This window comes from Phlebotomus argentipes, unplaced genomic scaffold (assembly GCF_947086385.1).
Source record: "Phlebotomus argentipes unplaced genomic scaffold, Phlebotomus argentipes genome assembly scaffold_18, whole genome shotgun sequence".
Taxonomy (NCBI): Eukaryota; Metazoa; Arthropoda; class Insecta; order Diptera; family Psychodidae; genus Phlebotomus; species Phlebotomus argentipes.
The window spans coordinates 5,549,829-5,569,997 of NW_026776177.1; the positions used below are offsets into that span (position 1 = coordinate 5,549,829).

At 37.7% G+C, this 20,169-nt stretch overlaps 2 protein-coding genes across 6 annotated transcripts in view; both read right to left on the reverse strand.

Moving 5' to 3' along the window:
* Positions 1-9,936, reverse strand: part of LOC132260255 (uncharacterized) — a 31,261-nt gene extending 21,325 nt beyond the window's left edge. Inside the window, exons 1-2 of one of the 5 annotated variants that reach the window (XM_059758253.1) lie at positions 9,841-9,936; positions 4,685-5,213 (exon numbers count right to left, since the gene is read on the reverse strand). In XM_059758253.1, coding sequence (XP_059614236.1) covers positions 4,685-5,154 — 470 coding nt within the window. In that variant the 5' untranslated portion in view covers positions 5,155-5,213; positions 9,841-9,936. Of the gene's footprint in view, positions 1-4,684; positions 5,214-9,268; positions 9,287-9,612; positions 9,766-9,840 lie in introns of those variants that run through there. The other 4 variants (XM_059758256.1, XM_059758255.1, XM_059758257.1 and 1 more) reach the window with 4 other exon arrangements.
* Positions 9,937-15,515: 5,579 nt separating this feature from the next.
* Positions 15,516-19,858, reverse strand: LOC132260305 (3-ketoacyl-CoA thiolase, mitochondrial). Its single transcript, XM_059758334.1, has 6 exons — positions 19,714-19,858; positions 19,373-19,539; positions 17,873-18,363; positions 16,318-16,399; positions 16,054-16,254; positions 15,516-15,987 (listed from the first exon to the last, which is right to left on the reverse strand). The coding sequence occupies exons 1-6, from the start codon at positions 19,730-19,732 to the stop codon at positions 15,751-15,753; spliced, it is 1,197 nt and encodes a 398-aa protein (XP_059614317.1). The 5' UTR covers positions 19,733-19,858; the 3' UTR covers positions 15,516-15,750.
* Positions 19,859-20,169: the final 311 nt, after the last annotated feature.

The following is a 20,169-nucleotide window of genomic DNA, read 5'->3' on the forward strand; positions in this document are numbered from 1 at the left end:
AATCGACAAAGTGGCGCGACGACAGGAAATTTTTTTTGTGATAAAATAAACCAATAAATGTTGTAATTAGATTTGTGCGTGTTAATCATAAATTAGTTGTGTCGTAAAAAGGAAATTCGGCATTTTTCCAAATGTTTCTTGTTGATTTTTGAACGAAAGAACGCCGCGCAAAACTTTCAAAAAATGTCATAAATTCACTTCACACACCTCCGAAGCAAAGTGGCCAAAACATAGTTCATCACGAGGGGCATTGTCCGACCAAATTGCACGCAGTAAATGGGCCAAAAGTGGCGTTTCGGTGGCATTTCTAATCACCGCGACAAGCGGGACACTTTTGGCCAACACAACAAGACAGTCCAAGCGAGCATAACTGACCTACTCAACACAGATTTGTGAAGGTAAATGCGCTCGTCACATGGTAAATTCCATCAACTGAGAGTGGCTTGTTGATGGAGAAAAAAGCTCAAGAAACATTTGGAACTGGTTTTTGGACTTTAACTGTGTTCATGGATCGCTCGAGAGGTTTAAAATTGAGAGCAAAAGTCTCTCAAAAATATTGACACCAAAAATTTTCCACCCAATTCTTACACTTTTTTAATTGAGGGGTCGTTGCAACATTATTTTCATAACATATTAAATGAGATGTCAAAAATATGAATTCGCAAAACTGCGTTGCAAGATTGCAATTCATAGTAATTATGAAAAAAGGCAAGAAAAGACAGAAAATTCATGTGAAAATCAAGGAAATTGACAATAATGACGCTTTCAGGTTGATTGGTACAAATTTATTGGCTTTTCCGGGTCTTTAGATTGAGGTTATGTGTTTCCGGACATGCTTCGATCCTTTCCGGGGAAACTGATTCAATTTTCCAAAGCATTTGCAAGTACATAAAAAGCTATATTTCGATTTTCTTTATTGTTTACGCGTTAATGTCACAGTGAAGACATCTTCATGGGCATTTTGGCAAGAAAAACCTTCAAGAATCTTTCAAGAATCCCATCGGAAAAACGCCCAATGTCAGGAACAGTCACGGACGAAGATGTCTTGTCACTGAAATTCACTATTTCGCCCTGTTTAACTCATTTTTCGCGTTTAACAGCTGAAATTCATATTAAATAATCTCTCCACTGCACACTAGCGCCGCCAGGCGTCCGCCAATATAAGCTATGAAAAGCGTAACGTTGCAACGTCAATTCATAACTTTTACGAACTGAATCTGCAAAGTTGCAACGATCCCTGAATCATGGATGCCAATGGATTTGCATATTCAGCACCGTCAGTTTGTTGTGCGACTTTTCGTCACTTTCTGCGGCTCTTGTGGTTGAAAGTATTTGAGACAGAGAGAAAAAGTGCTGGAAGTCTTTGACCACGATTCGGAGGAGCGTGAGAGAAAAAGTGAAATTATGAAATTGGGAGACGCCGAAAAAAAAACAGCTGAATTGTGTGCTTTTTTTCGCTACTCCGGAGTAGAACGGAAAATTTGACACGATTGACCTCCATTAGCACTATAATCTCGGATTGATTTGCTCATCAAATGCAATCAAAGACTGAGCGCGTCTTATCAATCAATGGCTTTGTTGAGGACACAGCATCTCAGTCTTTGATTGCTGCGCCAATCATTTGTCCTGGGCAAATGAAAACAGCCTCGAAAAGCTCTCTCTCTCTCGTCCCCATGACACAATAATCAAATTGAGTGGCGCGAATGTTTGGTATTTTCTGGCGTGCGATGAAGGAAAAAAGAGCCTCAAAGTCTTCCCCCCTAATTAACTCGTGTGACTCTCGAAGATCTTTGTCACTTAATTATCATCCACACCAGAGAGTCACAAGATAAGAAAACATTGGAATTTTCGCCACCTTGCACACCTTCACCTTTGTTCTTCTCCGCGGTTTTTATCGAAACAGTCACATGAGCCTTTTTGCTGGTGAACATTAAAAAAAAAGAGAAACATTGTTTTACCAATTAACCGAAATACCAATCAGAGGTTTTTCGGACCAAAAAAAATAAATAAACCAAGTAGAATTTCATTGACAAATATCTTTAACGCGCCAATTGGCAATTTTATCTGCACGAAAAGTCAATGGCCTTTCACCACATTTGCGCACTGAGGAATTTTCATCTATTTTGCAGAGATTTGCAAATCATTTCAGTTAAGTTGAGATCACAAGAAGGGGTTAAACAAGTCAAGAACACTCGATAAAAACCATTTTCAATTAATCTCCAATATCAATTGTTACAAGATCAATTTTGGCAGAGATGTAAATTTGACGGACAACACAAAGTCATTTATATATTGTTGATTCGGATATTTTGTCCAGAAATGTCTATTACATCATTTTACAAACAGTAAATAAATTTTTGATAGCTTTCGTGGTAAATTAACAACAGTCAATTGCCTTATTTTCTGTCTTTGGCCCAATTTTTGGGTGTCCTAAGGGGGAGATAATACAATCAGAAGTACTTAAGAAGTTGATGTGCTGAAAAAGCTTAAAATATTCCTATGCTGAGAGCTTATTTTACTGAAAAATGATGCCAATTCTACGGATTTCCTTCGATTTTCATGCAGAAACAAACGTAGTAATATTTTTCTAGGTTATGTAATGAATCAAGAACAGATTTAGTGAATAATTCGCATTCTAGAACATCAATTCAGCGTCAATTGGCAAAAATAAGCATTTACATGCAATAAATAGTGGCTTTTCTGAAGCTTTGATGCCAAGAAACACTGTAAATTGTATTGAACTCAAACATAACCTGAAAAATAATCATTTAAACGTGAAAAATGTTCATTTAGAAAATTTTTGTGGGCCATTTTGACTCTTAATCAGTAATTTTGAGTTAATTTTTTAAATTATAACAGATAATTTTGTGATCTAGAAAGCTTCCAAGCAGAGTTTTTGAGGATTTCTTAGTAAAATTTTGAGGTTATGTTCGGAAAAGATGGGCAAAAATGCGTTTTTTTAATCACGTCTTACAGAAATATTGAATGGAAATTTAAGAGATTCATTATAATTTGGGAATTCATGTGGAAACCGTCTAAATACGTCGAGTTCTAGAAATGTCAGGCAAATTTGGAAGAGATTCAGGACATATTATCTCCCCCTTGGGGTGTTCATTTGCAGCACTATTTTCAGTGGCTTCTTGTGCTTTTTATTGATAAAAAAGGCGTGAAAAGAGCCCCCAAAAAAGGCGCTCCGCAATCCACGAAAATTGCAAGATAACACGACCTTGACCGGTGATTACCGTCACAGTTCATTTACATAGAAAAGACAGCATAGTGGATTGTTTTTATTTCTCTGCTTATGTAGTTTTCGGTGTTAAAGACGAAAAACAAGAGGTTTTAAATTCCATTTCAGTTGCTCTACTTTTGGTCATGTTTGAAGGTCGTCATTTCACTGATTTTTATACTGGATTATTACAAAATTCGCCGCTGAATTCTCACTCACTTGTGTGTTATTCAATTCCTTCTCATCTCACATCTGAACGTCAGAGTTTGCTTCTTTTCTGAACCCAGAAGATGGGCTTAAAACAAACACTCTCTGATGGAATATATTTGTAGTTCTCTCCCATGAACTAAGATTATTAGTCAATTCTGCATCTCAATTCGTCGTTGCCGCCTTTTCTGTGTCACTCGCCAAGCTAAAGTGTGTGTAATTTTTTTTCTTTTTCTGTGTTTTTTCGAGAAAGAGCAACACGGTTATCCATTTGAAATGCTAATTGTCTGATTGTTTCCTTAAGTAGTTTGGTTTCTTTGCATATACACAAACTTTATGCAATGATTTCTCGACACACTGTTAATTAATTTAGAGCTAAACGAGAGAGACTCTTCAGGCCACAATTGTGTAACATAGCAAATGTGTGCATGAATTCTGACGGCACTAAAGAATCTATTGATTTTGTGAGATTCGAACACAATTTCCCTTAATATACAATCAAGGGGAAAATCACTTCCAATTTCAGACCATTAACTTTGTGATTATTTAATCATTTACTGATTTTTCGTTATTTTCATTAAAATTTTAAATTATTTTCTCCAAAAATTGCCGCTAGAGGGCAGCAGTTTAAAGTCATGAAGGAATTCCGATAGTGAAGGAAATATGAAGGGTTTTAAAACGCCTCTAAGCAATATGCGTAATATGCAAAATAATATGTATAAAGGGCAATAAGTGCCATCAAAAACGCCGAGAAAAGAGAGAAATACAATCGGAACTTCTACATGTATTTTCATCCTTGATCAGCTGATGAAGAAATCAGTTTTTTTCTGCGCGAAAAGCATGAGATAAGAGAAAATTATGTGAAATATGGGAAATATGCAATATAAGCGTCCCCCACGCCAACTTTGCTTCCCTCTGGCGGTCATATGCGGAGAAAATAATCAAATATTTAAATATACTCAAATTTTATTTAAATATTTTGCCGAATATATTCTATTTTTGGTTATTTTGCAGGTTTATTTAGAACATAATCATATTTTTTCAATCCATGAAGCAAAAATCAATATTTAAATATTATATATGAATACAATGCACAGATCAAGTGAGGACGGCGCATAACCACCCCTTGGCGTGTCTCAAATATAATTCCACAAATGCATCGCGCGTTTGTTGTGCAACTGAGAAACATTAGATAGCCATTTGAGCAAATTAATCGCTCGTCGAATGTGTATTAGAAACTTGAGCACTTACCCGGATTCTTGTTGCTTGAGGCAGACTCGCGGCAGGAGAAACGCGTTATATTCCGGATTTGGTGTTCCTGCTACTTGAGAATCTGGTAGTGCAGCTCTCTGGCCATCTTCAGTGTTTTCTGCCATCGCGAGAGTCACTTTGGGCGTCGTGTCCACTGAGCACAGCTCCTTTGTCGAGCCATCACTGCTCAGATTGTCGCCTTCGGCTTTCACTGTGAACTTCTCCTCCGCCGTCGTGAAGGGATTCTTGCGTGGCTTGGCGATGGCGGAACTGTTGCTGAAGTAGCCGCTGATCTTTCTCAAATAGCTCCTCGACAGCCCAGCAATGCTGCGAGTCTTTGGCACACTAATCCGTCCCTCTTCCATCACACGCTGCGCATCACTTGGCTCCACTGGCGCCGGCAGGATCTCATCCAAGGCTCCAGGGTTCGCGAATTCTGTCGCTTTCACCGCGCCTTTCCATCGCGACATTTTTTCCACGTCTGGCACAATTGTCTCCGCTCACGCCGAACACACCTGGTCATATGGAACTGTCCCCGGAGAGTGAGACAGACAGAGAGAGAGGGAGAAAGAGAGACCACAGAGTCAAATAGAAAATAACCACCCATTAATCTTTAATGTTCAATTGGGAAACTGTGTGCGCTGAAGCTTTTTCCGCCCTACTCTTGGCGTGGCTCTTAATCAAATTAACTGGGCCTCTGAATAAAGTCTAGCTCTAACACACCAAACAATTTAATAATTGTGCAGCCAACACTCCGCGAATGTCCACAAAACACCTACGATACATCACGAGACGCTAGACGAAATAATTTGATTTGTCGCTTATGAGCTTCAAATGCCATAATGAACTGTAAATTTAATTTTCAAATTACATTATTCACATTTGAGGCGCAGCGGTCAGTGATATATGATCATGTTGTCCCAATAGAGAGATTATATTTTTCGTGAAAAGACAATCTCGCTGGGGTTTTGTAACACTTTTCCTTGTGACTCATGAATTCCCGCCAGACTTGGCCGAAAAGCAACAATTTTACACTTGCTCAATTTCTCAGCAGATTTTTCCTCCCAAACAAATCTATTATTATTTTAATGCTGCAATTTCATGAAAAAACCCATTGCAAAATCGCCAAATGGCACGCTATTACTTTGCAAAATCAATAACATGCAAGAATGCTCCCTCGCCAGTGGCAAATTGCCGAGCAAATCTACCAGCGATGAGTGATAAGTGCAGAACCACGAGAAATTTCACATGATGAACAGCAAATATGCAAGGGGGAGATAATACAGTCAGCAGGAGAACTTAAGAAGTGGAAGTGTTGAAAAATGTACAAAATTCCTTTCCTGCGATGCTTCTTTTACTGACAACTTATCAAGATTCTTTGAATTTCCTTCAATTTTCATGCAGAAACAAACTGAATAATCCTTTTTTTAGGTTATGGAACGAATCAAGAACAAATTAATTGAATAATTTGCTTTCTAGCAAATCAATTATTATGCTAAAGTTGCTGAGATTGCTAATCCTTGGCGGAAATAAGCATTTGCAAGCAATTGACAGTGCTTTTTTGATCTTTTCATGCCAAGAAACACTGCAAAATGTGTTAAACTTTAGCATAACCTCAAAAATAGTCATTTGGACTTGGATAAAAGTTCATTTAGAATACTTTCTAGACAATTTTGACTGAGAATCGGTAATTTTAAGATCATTGACAAATTTTGAAGATCTCTTAGTGACATTTTGAGGTTATGGTCGAAAAAGACACCCAAAAAAGCGATTTTAAGTGAATATTTACACAAATATTGGATGGAAACTTAATACAAATTAATCTTCTCCTTGAAATGGACTCTTTTGATGCCAAGAAATACCTCAAATTGTGCTAAAATCGTACATAACCTCAAAAATTGTCATTTAGAAAAGTTTTTCCGACAATTTTGACTCTGAATCAGCAATTCTTAGTTCTTTTTGTTCATTGGCTACTTATGACATATGATTTTGCGATCTAGAAAGCTTCCAAAATGAGTATTTCAAGATTTCTTAGTGATATTTTGAGGTTATAGTTGGAAAAGATACTCAAAAAGTCGATTCTTATAGAATTATCGAATGGAAACTTAAAAAATTCATAAAAATTTGGGGAAATTTATGGAAAAAGACTACAAATTTCATGTCCTAGAAGTGGAAGGTAAATTTGAAGGGGATTTAATTTGGATTTAATGCATTTTATCTCCCCCTTGCAAATATGCAGGGATTTTCTGACCATCGCGAGTGTCTCATGAGTGGTTCTGCTGTATTGTTAACTTTATTACGTAAAATGGGCTAATGAGTTTATTCCATTGCTCATGTGTATTTAATAAACACAACCGCTATTTTTTCACCAAGTGCGGTTCACCGAAAACTCTTTCGGATTCACACCGTCGAGAGTGATTTTTTCCCCCCAAAATCTCGCGACTGCCCACAAGAGAGTGAAAGTTTCTTGTGTATTTGTGAATCAGCGCCAAAGTCTAATTTGACTGCACACGAAAATACATTAAAAAAAAAGCGTGCACAAGTGGGGAAAAATCGCGCAAATTATATTAAACCAACCCACAAGTGTATTAAAAAGCCGAAAAACTTAACGAGCGATTTGAGAGCAGTGATTATGTAAAAAAAAAATCCGTGCAATGCATGATTGAACCTACAAGTCAAAGGCCTTCACCCTCCGTTTGGGTAGAGCAATTTCAATGGAGTTGATTTTTCAAAAAACTCCGCTAATTTGCTGATTATTGTGCAAATTTCAAAATTTTCCCCACCGTATTTGCCAGTGTCAATTAGAATTTCAGGCTTTTTCTCACTTTTGGATTTCGACAGGTGAATTGAAAACTATGAAAAGTCAAAATTGTCATTTTTCAAGAAACAGAGTTGAAAATTTAGCACTTATATTGCTGCGAATTTTGCCAAATTTACCTCAAAAAATTATTTTCTAATTCTTAAACTAAAAATATTACTTTTCAAAGTCGATTTTTTATAGTTTTCGAGTACAATTAATCGAATCATGTTCCAAAAATATCACTTTTCATATTTTTATGCACTTTTCTCAATGATTTTAGAGTGAAAAACTTTAAAGATATGACAAATATTATTTTCACTTAAAATCTAAGAACGTTTCAGGAGAATCCGGAAAATCCAGAAAGAATATGTTTAACAAAGAGGCTTTTTTTGCGGATTTATGTAGCTTGAGACAAATTTCTCAACAATTTTTAGTCGTTTTTTCATACTTCACACCGCTTTTCTTCAATTTTTCTAGTTAGACAATAAAAAAAATATGACAAATATTACTTTTATTCGAATTCTAAATATATTTTAGGCATTTTTTGCAAAATTCTAAAGCTTGAGACAATTTTTTTTACCATAAGTAGTTAACTTTTCATAGTTTTCGCCATATTGAATGAAATCTTTTTTCTATTTGATTGTTTTTGGATAAATCTAATTTCTTTCTATTCTTTTATAAGACACAAATCTTGAAATTTTTAGTAGCACAACAGATAAAGCAGTTTTTCAAAAATACATAAGACAAAAACTACGATAAATCGTCTTAGACAAGACAGATTTAGACAATACAATTATGTCATTCCGGAAAACCCGAAAAGAGAGGAGAAAAAGGACAATTTTCCCTCATGTTTAGCGCATATCTTGGCATTTGCAAATCTTCTTCTCCACACAAAGTGTCTGTTTGCCTACAAGATGCCTCAGCTTTTTTTTCTATCGTGTGTGTTAACTCGCGATCTCGACAGACAGATCAAATATGAGATGAAAATCCCACCCGAAAATACACACAATGCCCAATTGAAATGACTCTCAACACAAAAAGGTGTTGATAAAAAAATTCACTTCTCATGTCAAATACACTGCTTTTTTCCATGCTATTTACATTAGAAGTTATGCTGTCTTTGGCCTTTTTTCTCCTCCTCCTCCTCTTCGTCTTCACCAATGTTGGCATTAATCAGTGTAAAAATGGACAAATTAGTCAAAAAAAAAACATCCAGTGGAGGTGGAGAAATTGATGGAAATTCTCACGCCTACACATAAAACAAAAAAAAACGGAAGGTACACGAAAAGAGTGAAATTACTCAACATCCAGGGAGGAAAAGTCTCTTTCTCTCTCTCTCTCTCTAGAAAAAATGGAAAGTATTTCCCAACAACTGTGGTCACAAATTAATTGGCAAATTTCTCCTCAAACTCTCTTCTCGCACGATTTAATCTACAATTAATTCCAATTCTAAAAATCGTGGGAGAATTTCATCGCCATTTTTTCATCTTCTTCTACGAAATTGCAATGCAAAATTGAGTTTTCTGGCAATGAAAAGTACGCGCGCGCGCATCACGTAAAACATATACATTTTGTGATAACATCAAATGCACACTCGCGTCGAGATTATTATGCTCAAGATTGTGCTCATCGCCCCCGTTTTTTTCCCCCTTCGACTTTTCCAATGAAAACTAAGATGAAAAACACTCTGTGTGTTGTAAGATGATTGATATCCTCAATATTTTCTGCCTTCCCGTCCCATAACTCACAAAACACACGCGCGCGCGCGGGAGGGAAAAATTCACCAAGAGAATTGATAGTTAATCCTCAATGCGCCACTTGATTGAGTGTAGACTTAAATCCATAATTATATGCCACTGAAATCTCGTGTCGAGAGAGTGCAACAATGTATATATAGGCAAACATGATTGAATCACAAATCCGTTAGAGAACAGTTGCACATCAATTGAACAGTTCGATTGGGATCAATTGAAGGCGTCTGACGGTTGATTTTCTTCTTCTTCTTCTCCAGAGAGGAGAAAATTTGACACAGAATTCACAGCAAGAACAACACTACACAATTGTAACATCAAATGGGGGGAAAAGAAGCATAAAAAATGAAGCCACGACAGGGAAAATCTTGGCATACGAATAAAGCACCAGAGCACAGAAATCGTGTAACGCTCTTCTCTTCACCTTCTCGCCTGACGATCGGAAAGCAACTGACTTTGGCTGACGACGTGCAAGACCTCAGCCCGCATGCCGTCCATATATTTCCCACAGAGCCGCGACTCCGCCATGCCTTCCAAACTGCACTTTGCCGCGCGAGCGCGAAAAAAGCCCGCAAAGAGTCAGAAATCTTCTCAAAAATACTCACCGAGAGCAATGAAAGTTCCACTTTTGCGCTGCGCTCGGGCGGCTCTTGGATGGCACTGAAGTCTCTCTCAAATTGATATCAACACACTGCAGTGGGAGTCGTTTAGGCGGCTGAAGGCTCCCAAGTCCTCCGGCTATCGCTGCGCAATGATAAAAAAAGAGAGAGACAGTTCAATAACGGAATAATCTTTTCCAACCAGGCTTCGCTTCGCGATGAGATAAGCCAATTATATGCATATTTAATTGTGATCTGATCAATTCACATAAATCAAATAAAAGGGGACATCAAGGGGCAAATAATGTGCCTTAAAGTCACTGTGCAGAATCTTTAACACTTCCAGACACTTTTGAATGCCTTTAAAGGCATTTTCCATCCGCTTTTTAGGTTTCAATGAGGTTTAAGTTCATCAAATGATTAGATTTCAGATGGTAAGAAATGATCTTGATGTCTTAGGATTTGTGAGGTTATGAATTCGACTTAAAAATCCTTCTCGGACCAATTTTAATCCTTCCACACTTTGAAATGAGTAAATCTAGCGAATATTAGAATATTTCTACTGAAAAATATACTTCAATTTGCCACTTTAAAGCACAAAACGCAGACTGAAATAATATTTTTGAGGTTATGTTTTCTTTCTAACCTTTTTTTGCAACGAATCTGGAGTTTTTTCGAAGGCAAATGCTCAATTTTGCAAAGAAAAAGCGAAATATTCCCAGATGAAACACAAATAAGATGATTTTGAGTGCAAATTTAAAACCAGAAACTGTTTAAAAGGTTTTAAATGTTTTCCTTTAAGCTATTTCTGAATCACTTTCAAGTTTTCTTTGAACGCAAATGCTCAACTTTGTCAAGAAAAAGTAAAATATTGTTATATTAAACAAAAAATTGATTATTTTAAGGGTTTTTTAATCGCCAGAAAGTGTTTTAAATTGATCACAACCTAGAAAAAGCAGAAAAATTGAATTTTATCAGCAAAATAATTCAGAAATGCCTCAATTGATTGAAACAGAAGTTTTTGCAGTGCAAATATTCAAGATATTTTGCCACTTCCAATGCTGTACACCACTTCCGACCATAATATCTGCCCCTTGGGCGACACAGATCTTCTTGGGATGCAATTATTTCCTCCTATTTAGGATCACAATCTGGATCCGCCGCTTCAATTGACTGTCCGAATCTTGATTGATATATTTAATACGGTTTTTGCCATCTGAATTGTCAGTCTTTTTTCGGCTGATCATTCTTCTTTTCATCTCTTTTTTTGCTGCACAAAGAACTGACAGGGAAATGTTGTTTGACCAGATATTGATTTGGGTTCAAAAGTAGCTCAGATTGCAATTCGCAGTTCAACAATTGCAAATATATCGCACTGTGTTGTGTGTATATTTCATTATGAGGCGCAAATGAGATTGTAATTAGAAATTCGCGCTCGATTTGAGACAGAGTCGACAAGCCCTCTTGAGATCGACTCTCTTGGCCACTCTCTTCGCCTCAGCGCCGGTCCTCGTGCCGGCCAAAGATGTAGGTCATATCAGTGGATCAAATGAATAAATTTGCTTTCGTGCGAGAGGCCCAGAATACGGCCAGCGAGCGTGTATGCAAATAATTTCACTTTCAGGTACGCCAAACTTGAGGGCAAGAAAAAAGACGCAGTGTTGAGCTGAGAAAATAGGGAGTAAGACGCGATTTTTCTCCCTCCGCAATTCGACGAAGAATTGCAACACATTTCTTCATTACACTGCAATTTCTTCGGTGACAATTTGCTGACCATTTCATGTCCACAGAATCATTATTGTTGCAATTTGTGGAATTTCAGTGGATTGGATTCACTTTATGGCGAGATTAAGAGGGAGAGAAAAAAAACAGAGAAGAAGTATTGAGGTGAGAAAGTGAAACTGCCTCTTTTTCACCTCTCTTCGACTCTGTTTTTTTCATCTTGCATTTTCACGAGAGACTCAATCAATTTTTCTAGCGCGTCTTTGCACTGAAAAATGTTATGTAATTTCTCGGAAGGATAGATTCTCAATCTTTCTGTGTAAAAATTTGCACTCAAAATTGCTCGAAATCCATCAATATATTTTATTTATTGAAGCATTTGCTTATGTTAAGTCAACAAAGAAGTCAATCTTGCCGAATTTATGAAAGAAAATAACTTACGTAAAAGTGTGGAATTGAGAGAAAAGATTGAGTACAATTTTAATTATTATTGCGAAACTGTGCAAATGTATGCAAGTTTGATAAATTCAGTAAATCCGCGCCATCTCAATTCATTTCCTCTTCAAATTACACACTCTTCTTCACATTCACACCTTAAGAAGATTGAGAATCACTGGCTTTTCAGCGCCAAATTGAGAGAGAGAGAGAGAGAGAGAGAGATTCTGGAGGGAAAAAAACTTCACATACTAATGAAATTGCAATTAACTCACGGAATCGCATGAGCATCGCACATAAGATTGAGACTTTTGATAGCGAAGAGCAAAAATCACCTCCAAATTGTCCCAAATGCATTCTTAAGCAAGCGCAGCGGCAAAAATCCACCCACATTCATCCCAATGTTTGCAAGGCAAGCATTCTGCCCAGGCAAAAACAGCAGATCAACAGCAGATGAGCGCGATGGTTTTATTGAGGCATCGCCGATATTTGCATGATCGGAATATGTTAAGGTTGCATTGTGAAATTTTGGAGATTTGTGTGGTAAAATCAGTCAATCTTCTTTTTTGCCACACATTTTCGTGGTCATTTTTCGGGTAAATTTGATAGATTTTCAATGCAGCACAATCAAGGGTTTGTTTATATATAAATAAAATACGTCGCAGAGCGATTTCACGGTTGTTTTCAACAGAAAAACACAGATTTTATCTTGTTATCTCTTCAAAATTTACTTATAAAATAATTATACACGATTTTAAAAGAGTTAAAGGCGAATTTCTGAGCTTAAAAACTCGCAAAAACTAATAAATAGAGAATATTTCTTTAATACTTGATCTTTAATCGGATATTTACGGTTTTACGCAAGGTTTTATGTTAAAAACGAGTGTTAAACAGGAAAAACCTTCTCATTTTTAGAATTCTTGAGAATTTTTAATCGAAAGTAGAGAGAAAAATCGTTAAGTGTCCTTGAATCGTTCAATATTCTTCTTAAACTTAACTTCAAAATCCTTTTTCTACCCACAAAATCTTCAAATTTCTATATTTATAGAATTTAATTCCTTTCCCAAATATTCTCCCTAAAATTCTTTGTAAATGATCTTAAAACAGGTTTAAGTAATTCACTAAAATCCATCATCAGACTTAAACCTTCTCCCAACGAGACAATTTGGCACCCAAAAAATATTTTTCTCCTTCATTTTCCACTCTTCTTTCTCTAAATTCTAGACAGAATTCTCGACTTTGTTATTTAAGGGCATGTTTTCTAAGATTTCTAAGTCTTCAACTGCGCTTTTTTCGAAACGACGAAACGAATCTGATGCTGAGGTATTCAAAATCCAAATTAGTGACCCCTTTAAGCACAATTGAGCATCGCAGATTCTGTGTCGCCAAATGTCGATGGCAGAAATCGACGAAATCAGCCCTGAATGATGAAGATTTATTGGATCAAGAGGTCTAAGGTCGGCGCCTTAAATTGTGTAAATTGCCAGTGACAGCCAATCACTTCACTGGATTTGGCAATTTCGGGTCAAAGCGCTGTGATTGATTGAGACAAATGACCGGATCAACCCTTTCCCGCCAAATTGTGGCCCACAAGAGGAGCCGATTTGAAAACACCTTTTCGACATGTAAAAAGGCGCCCAAACAAGAGTGGAGACAAAACGGTGTGTGGTCAAGTGAAGAACACAAGATTAAATTACAAATTAACCTGCCACACACTCAAATGAAATATATTAAGCCTTGAGATTGTCCGCAGGAATTGGCAAAAAAAACACACAAACTCTGGCCTCTTGCTGCGCTCAAAGAAAACTCTAAACTTCTCCACACACTCCGCGAGACCATCTTAATTACCTAATTTTCCAGACACTCATAAGCAAAAAATGCCCAAAATTTCACTGACACTCTTTCATAATTTGCCCAATTACATAAAAGCTCTCTATAATTATCCACTCTAATTTCATTGTCTTCAATTAACGCTGACAAGTGGCCTGAAGAAGTGGGATTGTTTTGATTGCTGCATCTGCATTTGACTTGCGAAAATCCCCTCAAGACTTCTTTGCTCTTCTTGAGTGCATTTGGCAATGAGCAATGCTGAAGAGATTCGTCTCACACTGAGCGGATTGACGTCGCCTTAATGAGAAACATGCAAAAATGTAGTCAATTCATCGACAGCGTCTAAATAAATTTTGAATGTGATTAAAAATCAAGGGGGAGATAATGTAGCCAGAAGAACATATTATCTGGATTCTTTAGAATTTCTCCGATTTTTACGCAGAATCAATGAAAATAATCTTTTTTCTAGGTTATTTAACGAATCAAGGACAGATTTTATGAATATTTCGCATTCTAAGACATCAGTTCTTATGATAAAGTCGCCAAGATCGCTAAGTATTGGCAGAATTAAGCATTTTCATGTCAAAAAACACTGAAAATTGTATTGAAGTGGAACATAACCTCAAAAATAGTCGTTTGGACTTAGAATATGTTCATTTTGAAGACTTTCTGAGCAATTTCATTTCTGAATCAGTAGTTTAGAGTCCATTTAGACTCTTTTTAGATCTCATAGTGACATTTTGAGGTTATGGTTGAAGAAAAGACACCCAAAAAAGCGGTTTTGAGTGAATTCTTACAGAAATATCGGATGGAAATTAATTACAACTTAATCTTTCTCTTAAATTGAACTCTTTTTATGCTAAGAAATACTGCAAATTGTGCTAAGATCGAACATAACCATAAAAATTGTCATTTAGAAAAAATTTTTCGGCAATTTGGACTCTGAATCAGTAATTTTGAGTTCTTTTACAAATCTTAACAGATGATTTTGTGATCTAGAAAGCTCTCAAAGGTAGTTTTTGAAGATCTCTTAGTGATATTTTGAGGTTATAGATGGAAAAATACCCAAAACAGTGGTTCAAAGTCGATTCTTATAGAATCATCGAATGGAATCTTACAAAATTTATTTGGTATTTGGGAATTAATGTGTAAACAGTCGAAAAATTTCAAGTTCTTGAATATTATCTCCCCCTTGATTAAAAATTATGCACTTTTCATTTCATTTTGGCACATTTTCTACGTTCGCTCAGTCAACAATTCCTCATCGCTGGATGAATTTCTCACAGTTATTCATTTGGGGAATTGCTTCGCAGCGCGAATAAAAGTGAAATTTTCAATGTCACACAGAATTCACCGTTGATCGGCGCTAATTGGAACACTCTGACGTCTCTCAAATTGGAATTTCGACCAACATTGAGTGCCTGGAATTCTTGACTTTTTCATCTCCACATCCTGTCACTGAATTTCCAGTCATTTATAAGCCTGAATGTCAGTCTCTCCAAATCTCGTTACATGGCTGAAAAACACAAGATGAATATTCCACATCTCAATCAGATGCAGTAATCTTTGCGTCACTCTTGAATGTTGTGATTTTGATTTGCTGCAGATTATGAAATTTGCGGCAAATCTCCGCTTTCTTTATCATCAATTTATTATCAGTTGTGGTGTGGAAAAGAGTGAAATGCGAATCCGCTTCAATATACCCAAAAAATTATTTATTGCATAACACGCTCATGTCTTGTTTGCATTTTTATCTCATTGGAATCTTTTTCTCACACACAAACACCGTTTCAGTTCATAGAAAATTGTTGACTTAAGACATAAGCTTTTGTGGAGTAGAAAAAAAAAATCAATCATTTGAGGAAGTTTTGTGGGAAACTCTGTGGTTTCTTCTTCAGTGATTTTGCAGTCTTTCAATTGCACTCCTTTTTAGACAGCCTCGAGGAGAAGAGCGATTCCCTGACCACCGCCGATGCACGCTGAGCCAACGGCTCTCTTCAGCTTCTTCCGGCGCAACTCGTGCACCAGATGACCAGTGATTCTCGCCCCGGAGGCAGCCAGAGGATGACCCAGAGCGATGGCACCGCCGTTGACATTCAACTTGTCCTGATCCAGCTTCAGTGCTTCAGCGCAGGCAAGAGTTTGCACGCCAAACGCCTCGTTAATCTGCAGAAAAACACACCAAAATAACATCTAATCTTCCATCGCTTGGCTGAAACCTTCCAGAAGTACCTCAATAAGATCGATATCGTTGAGCGACAGCCCGGAGAGCTTGAGAACATTCTGAATCGCCGGCACTGGACCGATTCCCATGATTTCCGGCGCCACGCCAACAGACGAAAAGGCCACAAGGCGAGCCAATGGCTTCAGATTGTACTCCCGAACAGCTTCCTCAGACGCCACAATGACCGCAGCTCCGCCATCGCAAATGCCCTGCAGAGATATGAAAGAGGAAGTGAAGTCGAGATGTGGCGACAAATCAATTTCTCAACTCACTGAAGCCGATCCAGCCGTCACAACGCCATCCTTCTTGAACAACGTCGGCAATTTGGCCAGACCTTCGAGTGTCGTTTGTGGTCTGAGACAGAAAATTTGTTATTCCCATTCCTTTTCCTTATTCTCAACTTCACAGTTTTGCGCTGTTCACAAGACAAAACAAAGACACACCAAAGCCAAAGAGGAAAAACATGCAAATGAGCGAAAGCTTGAGGTTTGCAAATCAATTAGTGGGAGAAAAAGACTACAGTAAATTGGTCAGCTAAAATGCAATTTGGACAGTAAAAAATGCAGTTTGACCAGTAAAAATTGTCGTAAAAATTGTATTTTTACAGCTTTGGGCAGTAAAATAATTTTTCGGTCAGTAAAATAATTATTTTGGCCAGTCAAAAATAATTTTATGGTCAGTAAAATAATTTTTTGGCCAGTAAAATATTTTTTTGTCAGTAAAATAATTATTTTGGTCAGTAGAAAATAATTTTTTGGTCAGTAAAAAACATAACTTTGGTAAGTTTTTGAAAATACATTTTGCCAGTATTTTGAAGTCAATATTTTACTGACCAAAGAACAAAAATACTTGCAAAATTTATTTTTCGCAAACTGATCAAATTAATTTTCTTACTGACCGAAGGATTTTTGCTGAAGTAAAAATGCTGCCAGGAAACCCAGTTGTTCTCTATGCTAAATTGAAAATATTGCACAATTTTTTCCCCGCATTAAATGTGCGACAAATAATTACGTCAATACACATTGTTGACGAATACTTGGGTAGACAATAAGAACATCGACATGTTAAAAGATACAAATAGACATTTCACAGCAGGTTTCTTCACGCGTTGATTAATTCGCATTTTGTAACATACGAAATGGTTTATATAATTTCGAAGCATTAAACTTGAACATCAAATTTGGGATTCAGCAAATAAATAAACATCAAGAAAGTGCATAAATGAGTTGTATTTGAAAATGATAATAATCAATGAAAACCAGTAAGAATATCATTAATGTAATTCATATGCAAAATATCTCGGAATGAAGGCAGAAAAATTACTGCAATTAAACAATCAATTTAACATCTGTTTTCATACTGTTTATTAGTTCATAAATTAACTGAAACGGATAGTTTTTCGTTTGATTTTATTATTATTATTCATTTGCAAATGAACTCAAGAAAGGTAAGGAGATATTTTCCTCCCAAAATACACTCAGTCAATGACACAAATAATATGACAAATAAATTACTCAATTCGCCATTCTGATAAGCATCGAGAATCGCAAGTCTCCCAAGAGTTTTTTATGTAAGTCAATCAATTGTTCATGACAGAGTGCAACTGTTGAAGCATTGCAAGAAGCGTGATGGACATGCATGAGTTGAAAGCCCCAGGAGATTTCCCGGAAAATTCCAAAAGCACTCCCACAAGCTCACGATCTGGCTGGACGTGATTTGAGGTGCATAAAATTGCTCCGGAAGGTGAGCATTATTTCACAATAACTTGCAAATCACACGAGAGGTCAGCTGTGTTTCCCCAAAAAACACACACACACACAATCTCACCTTGGATGTTCGTCAACGGTGAAATCCACTTCCTTTCCTTTGACTTTTATCTTGATTGGCGCAATTTCGGCTTCAAAAGCTCCCTCGTCGTGACCTTTCTTCCAACTGTGCTGCGACTTAAGGGCGAATTTGTCGACGGTGTCGCGCGGAATCTTGTACTGCGCCGCCAGATTCTCCGCCGTGAGCGCCATGGGCAGTTTGCAGTACGTGTCCGTGAGTCCGGCCCACAGGGCGTCCTCCAGCACCCCATTCGTGCCCAGCGGCACGCCGAAGCGCACGCCGCGCGCCACGAACGGCGTCTGCGTCATGTTCTCCACGCCGCCGGTCAGCGACACCTTGGCGGCGCCCACCAGGATGTCCTGCGCCCCATTCACCACCGCTTGGAAGCCAGAGCCGCACAGGCGATTCACGCCCAGCGCCGGCCGATCTTGCGGAATGCCACAGTTCAGCAGCACGTGACGCGGCAGATAAATGCCGTCTGTTGAGGAGACCTGAAATGAAGAATGATAAGCTGAGATAAGAAAAAAAACTGGGGCGATATTGCTCAAGTGTTCTCAAGTTCAGAAACCATAAAAGGAAATTACTGTAATTTATCTCAGATGAAAGTGGACTTATTGCTATTGCGATCATCCCAGTGAGCTGAAAAAGCTCAAGAAAATGCAGATATTTTAGCTAAACGGAGCTAACATTTCAGCAGCGCTTGCAGCGGACGATGGAAGAAACTCAATAGCGTTACAAAGTAAATCAATCTTTCTTCTTAGGATATTCCTTAGGATATTTTACCATTGATAGGTAATTCACAATGTGTTTGTGGCCTGAAAGGCCTGAACAGCATGTAAATCTCTCATTTTTAAGGTTATTGGCATGGTTTTACATGATGCGACATCTATACATTCAAATGCGCATCAAATGTGCATTGACTAAATTGCTAAGATCTCAGCGAAAGAAAGCTAAAAACTAATTTTTTAAATCTCAACTTTGAAATCTTAACATTTTTTGCTCGCTGGGATTTTCCTAAGTATTCAAGATTAAAAGTTCTTTTCTTGTAATTTTATAATAAATATGTAAATTGCAGTGTAGGAAACGATAATAGATTTTCATGATATAAAAGAGAGCGAATTTCTTATATTCTTATATTGAGTGCTGCAGTTTTTCTAAGCTCACTTCGTGTAAACGGAATTCCATCACCAGAATGAGGATATTTTCTGTGCTTCTCTTCCTCACTTGCATCCTGTTCCTCAGTGCTGTTGGACCTGTGAATGCTGAGGCAGAGTATTCGATGGGGAGATTCAGAAGGGCTGGAGCGAAGGGAATTATTTCCAAAGTGTCCCAAGTAGTGAACAAGGCTAAACCTTTGGTCGAAGGGATCAGCAAAGCTCGAAAAGGCAGAGCCGCTCCGGAATATTCCTACGATTATTACTCTGATTGCGGCGAGGATTGATTCCATCTCACTGATGTAACGAAGTGGCGGAGAAATGAGAAATAAAGAGTAAAACTCACCGCTAAAATATTCCCAATGTTAACGGTGTCGATCTGCGCTGGTTGAAGTCCGGAAGCCGCGATCGCAGCTTTTGCGGCCACCGTTTGGAGTTGGGCTGTTGTGGTGTTCTTGAAAGCGCCCCCGAATGTCCCGAAAGCCGTTCTCTTCGCCGCGACGATGAAGATCCCTGAAAATCAGCCAAAGGTTTGTCAGTTTGATGAGCTCTTCTGTGCGTAATGAATTCAGATGAATTCAAAATTATACAAGACACGATCAAGTCAAGATGATCAACAAAATTTTGGGGACTTGCAGAGATGATTGATTTATGTCTTTTCCCTCAATTTACACCGCGTCTTCTCACCTTTTGTGACAGCAGACATTGCGCAGGTGGATGTTATGCACAAATCAATGGAAATATACAAGGAAAATAAAGGAAAAACACAAAATTCAGCTAATAAACTGCAAATTCCAATTCGAGTCCAAACTCCACTGAAGGAACGTCAAAGTCCACTAATTTATAACTCACGCACACAATCGCAGATTGCGGTGTTTAAGCGGCTGCGGCGGCTCACACCTCGCGCGCTTTGGAACATTTGAAAAGCGGAGATTCAAGGAGGAGATATGGCTTGAATCTGAACACTTCCACAGTTTCTGTGCGGAATCTTAAGCTCTTAAGACATTTCTGCAAGCCTTAAAAGGCATTTTCTATCGCTTTTTCGACTCCTTCAACTGCTTCTCTTATTAATTTTTCACTTATCACAATGTAATCCAAGTTTTTCGTCGTTTCAACTGTTCAAACGATAGACTTCTGTCCGTA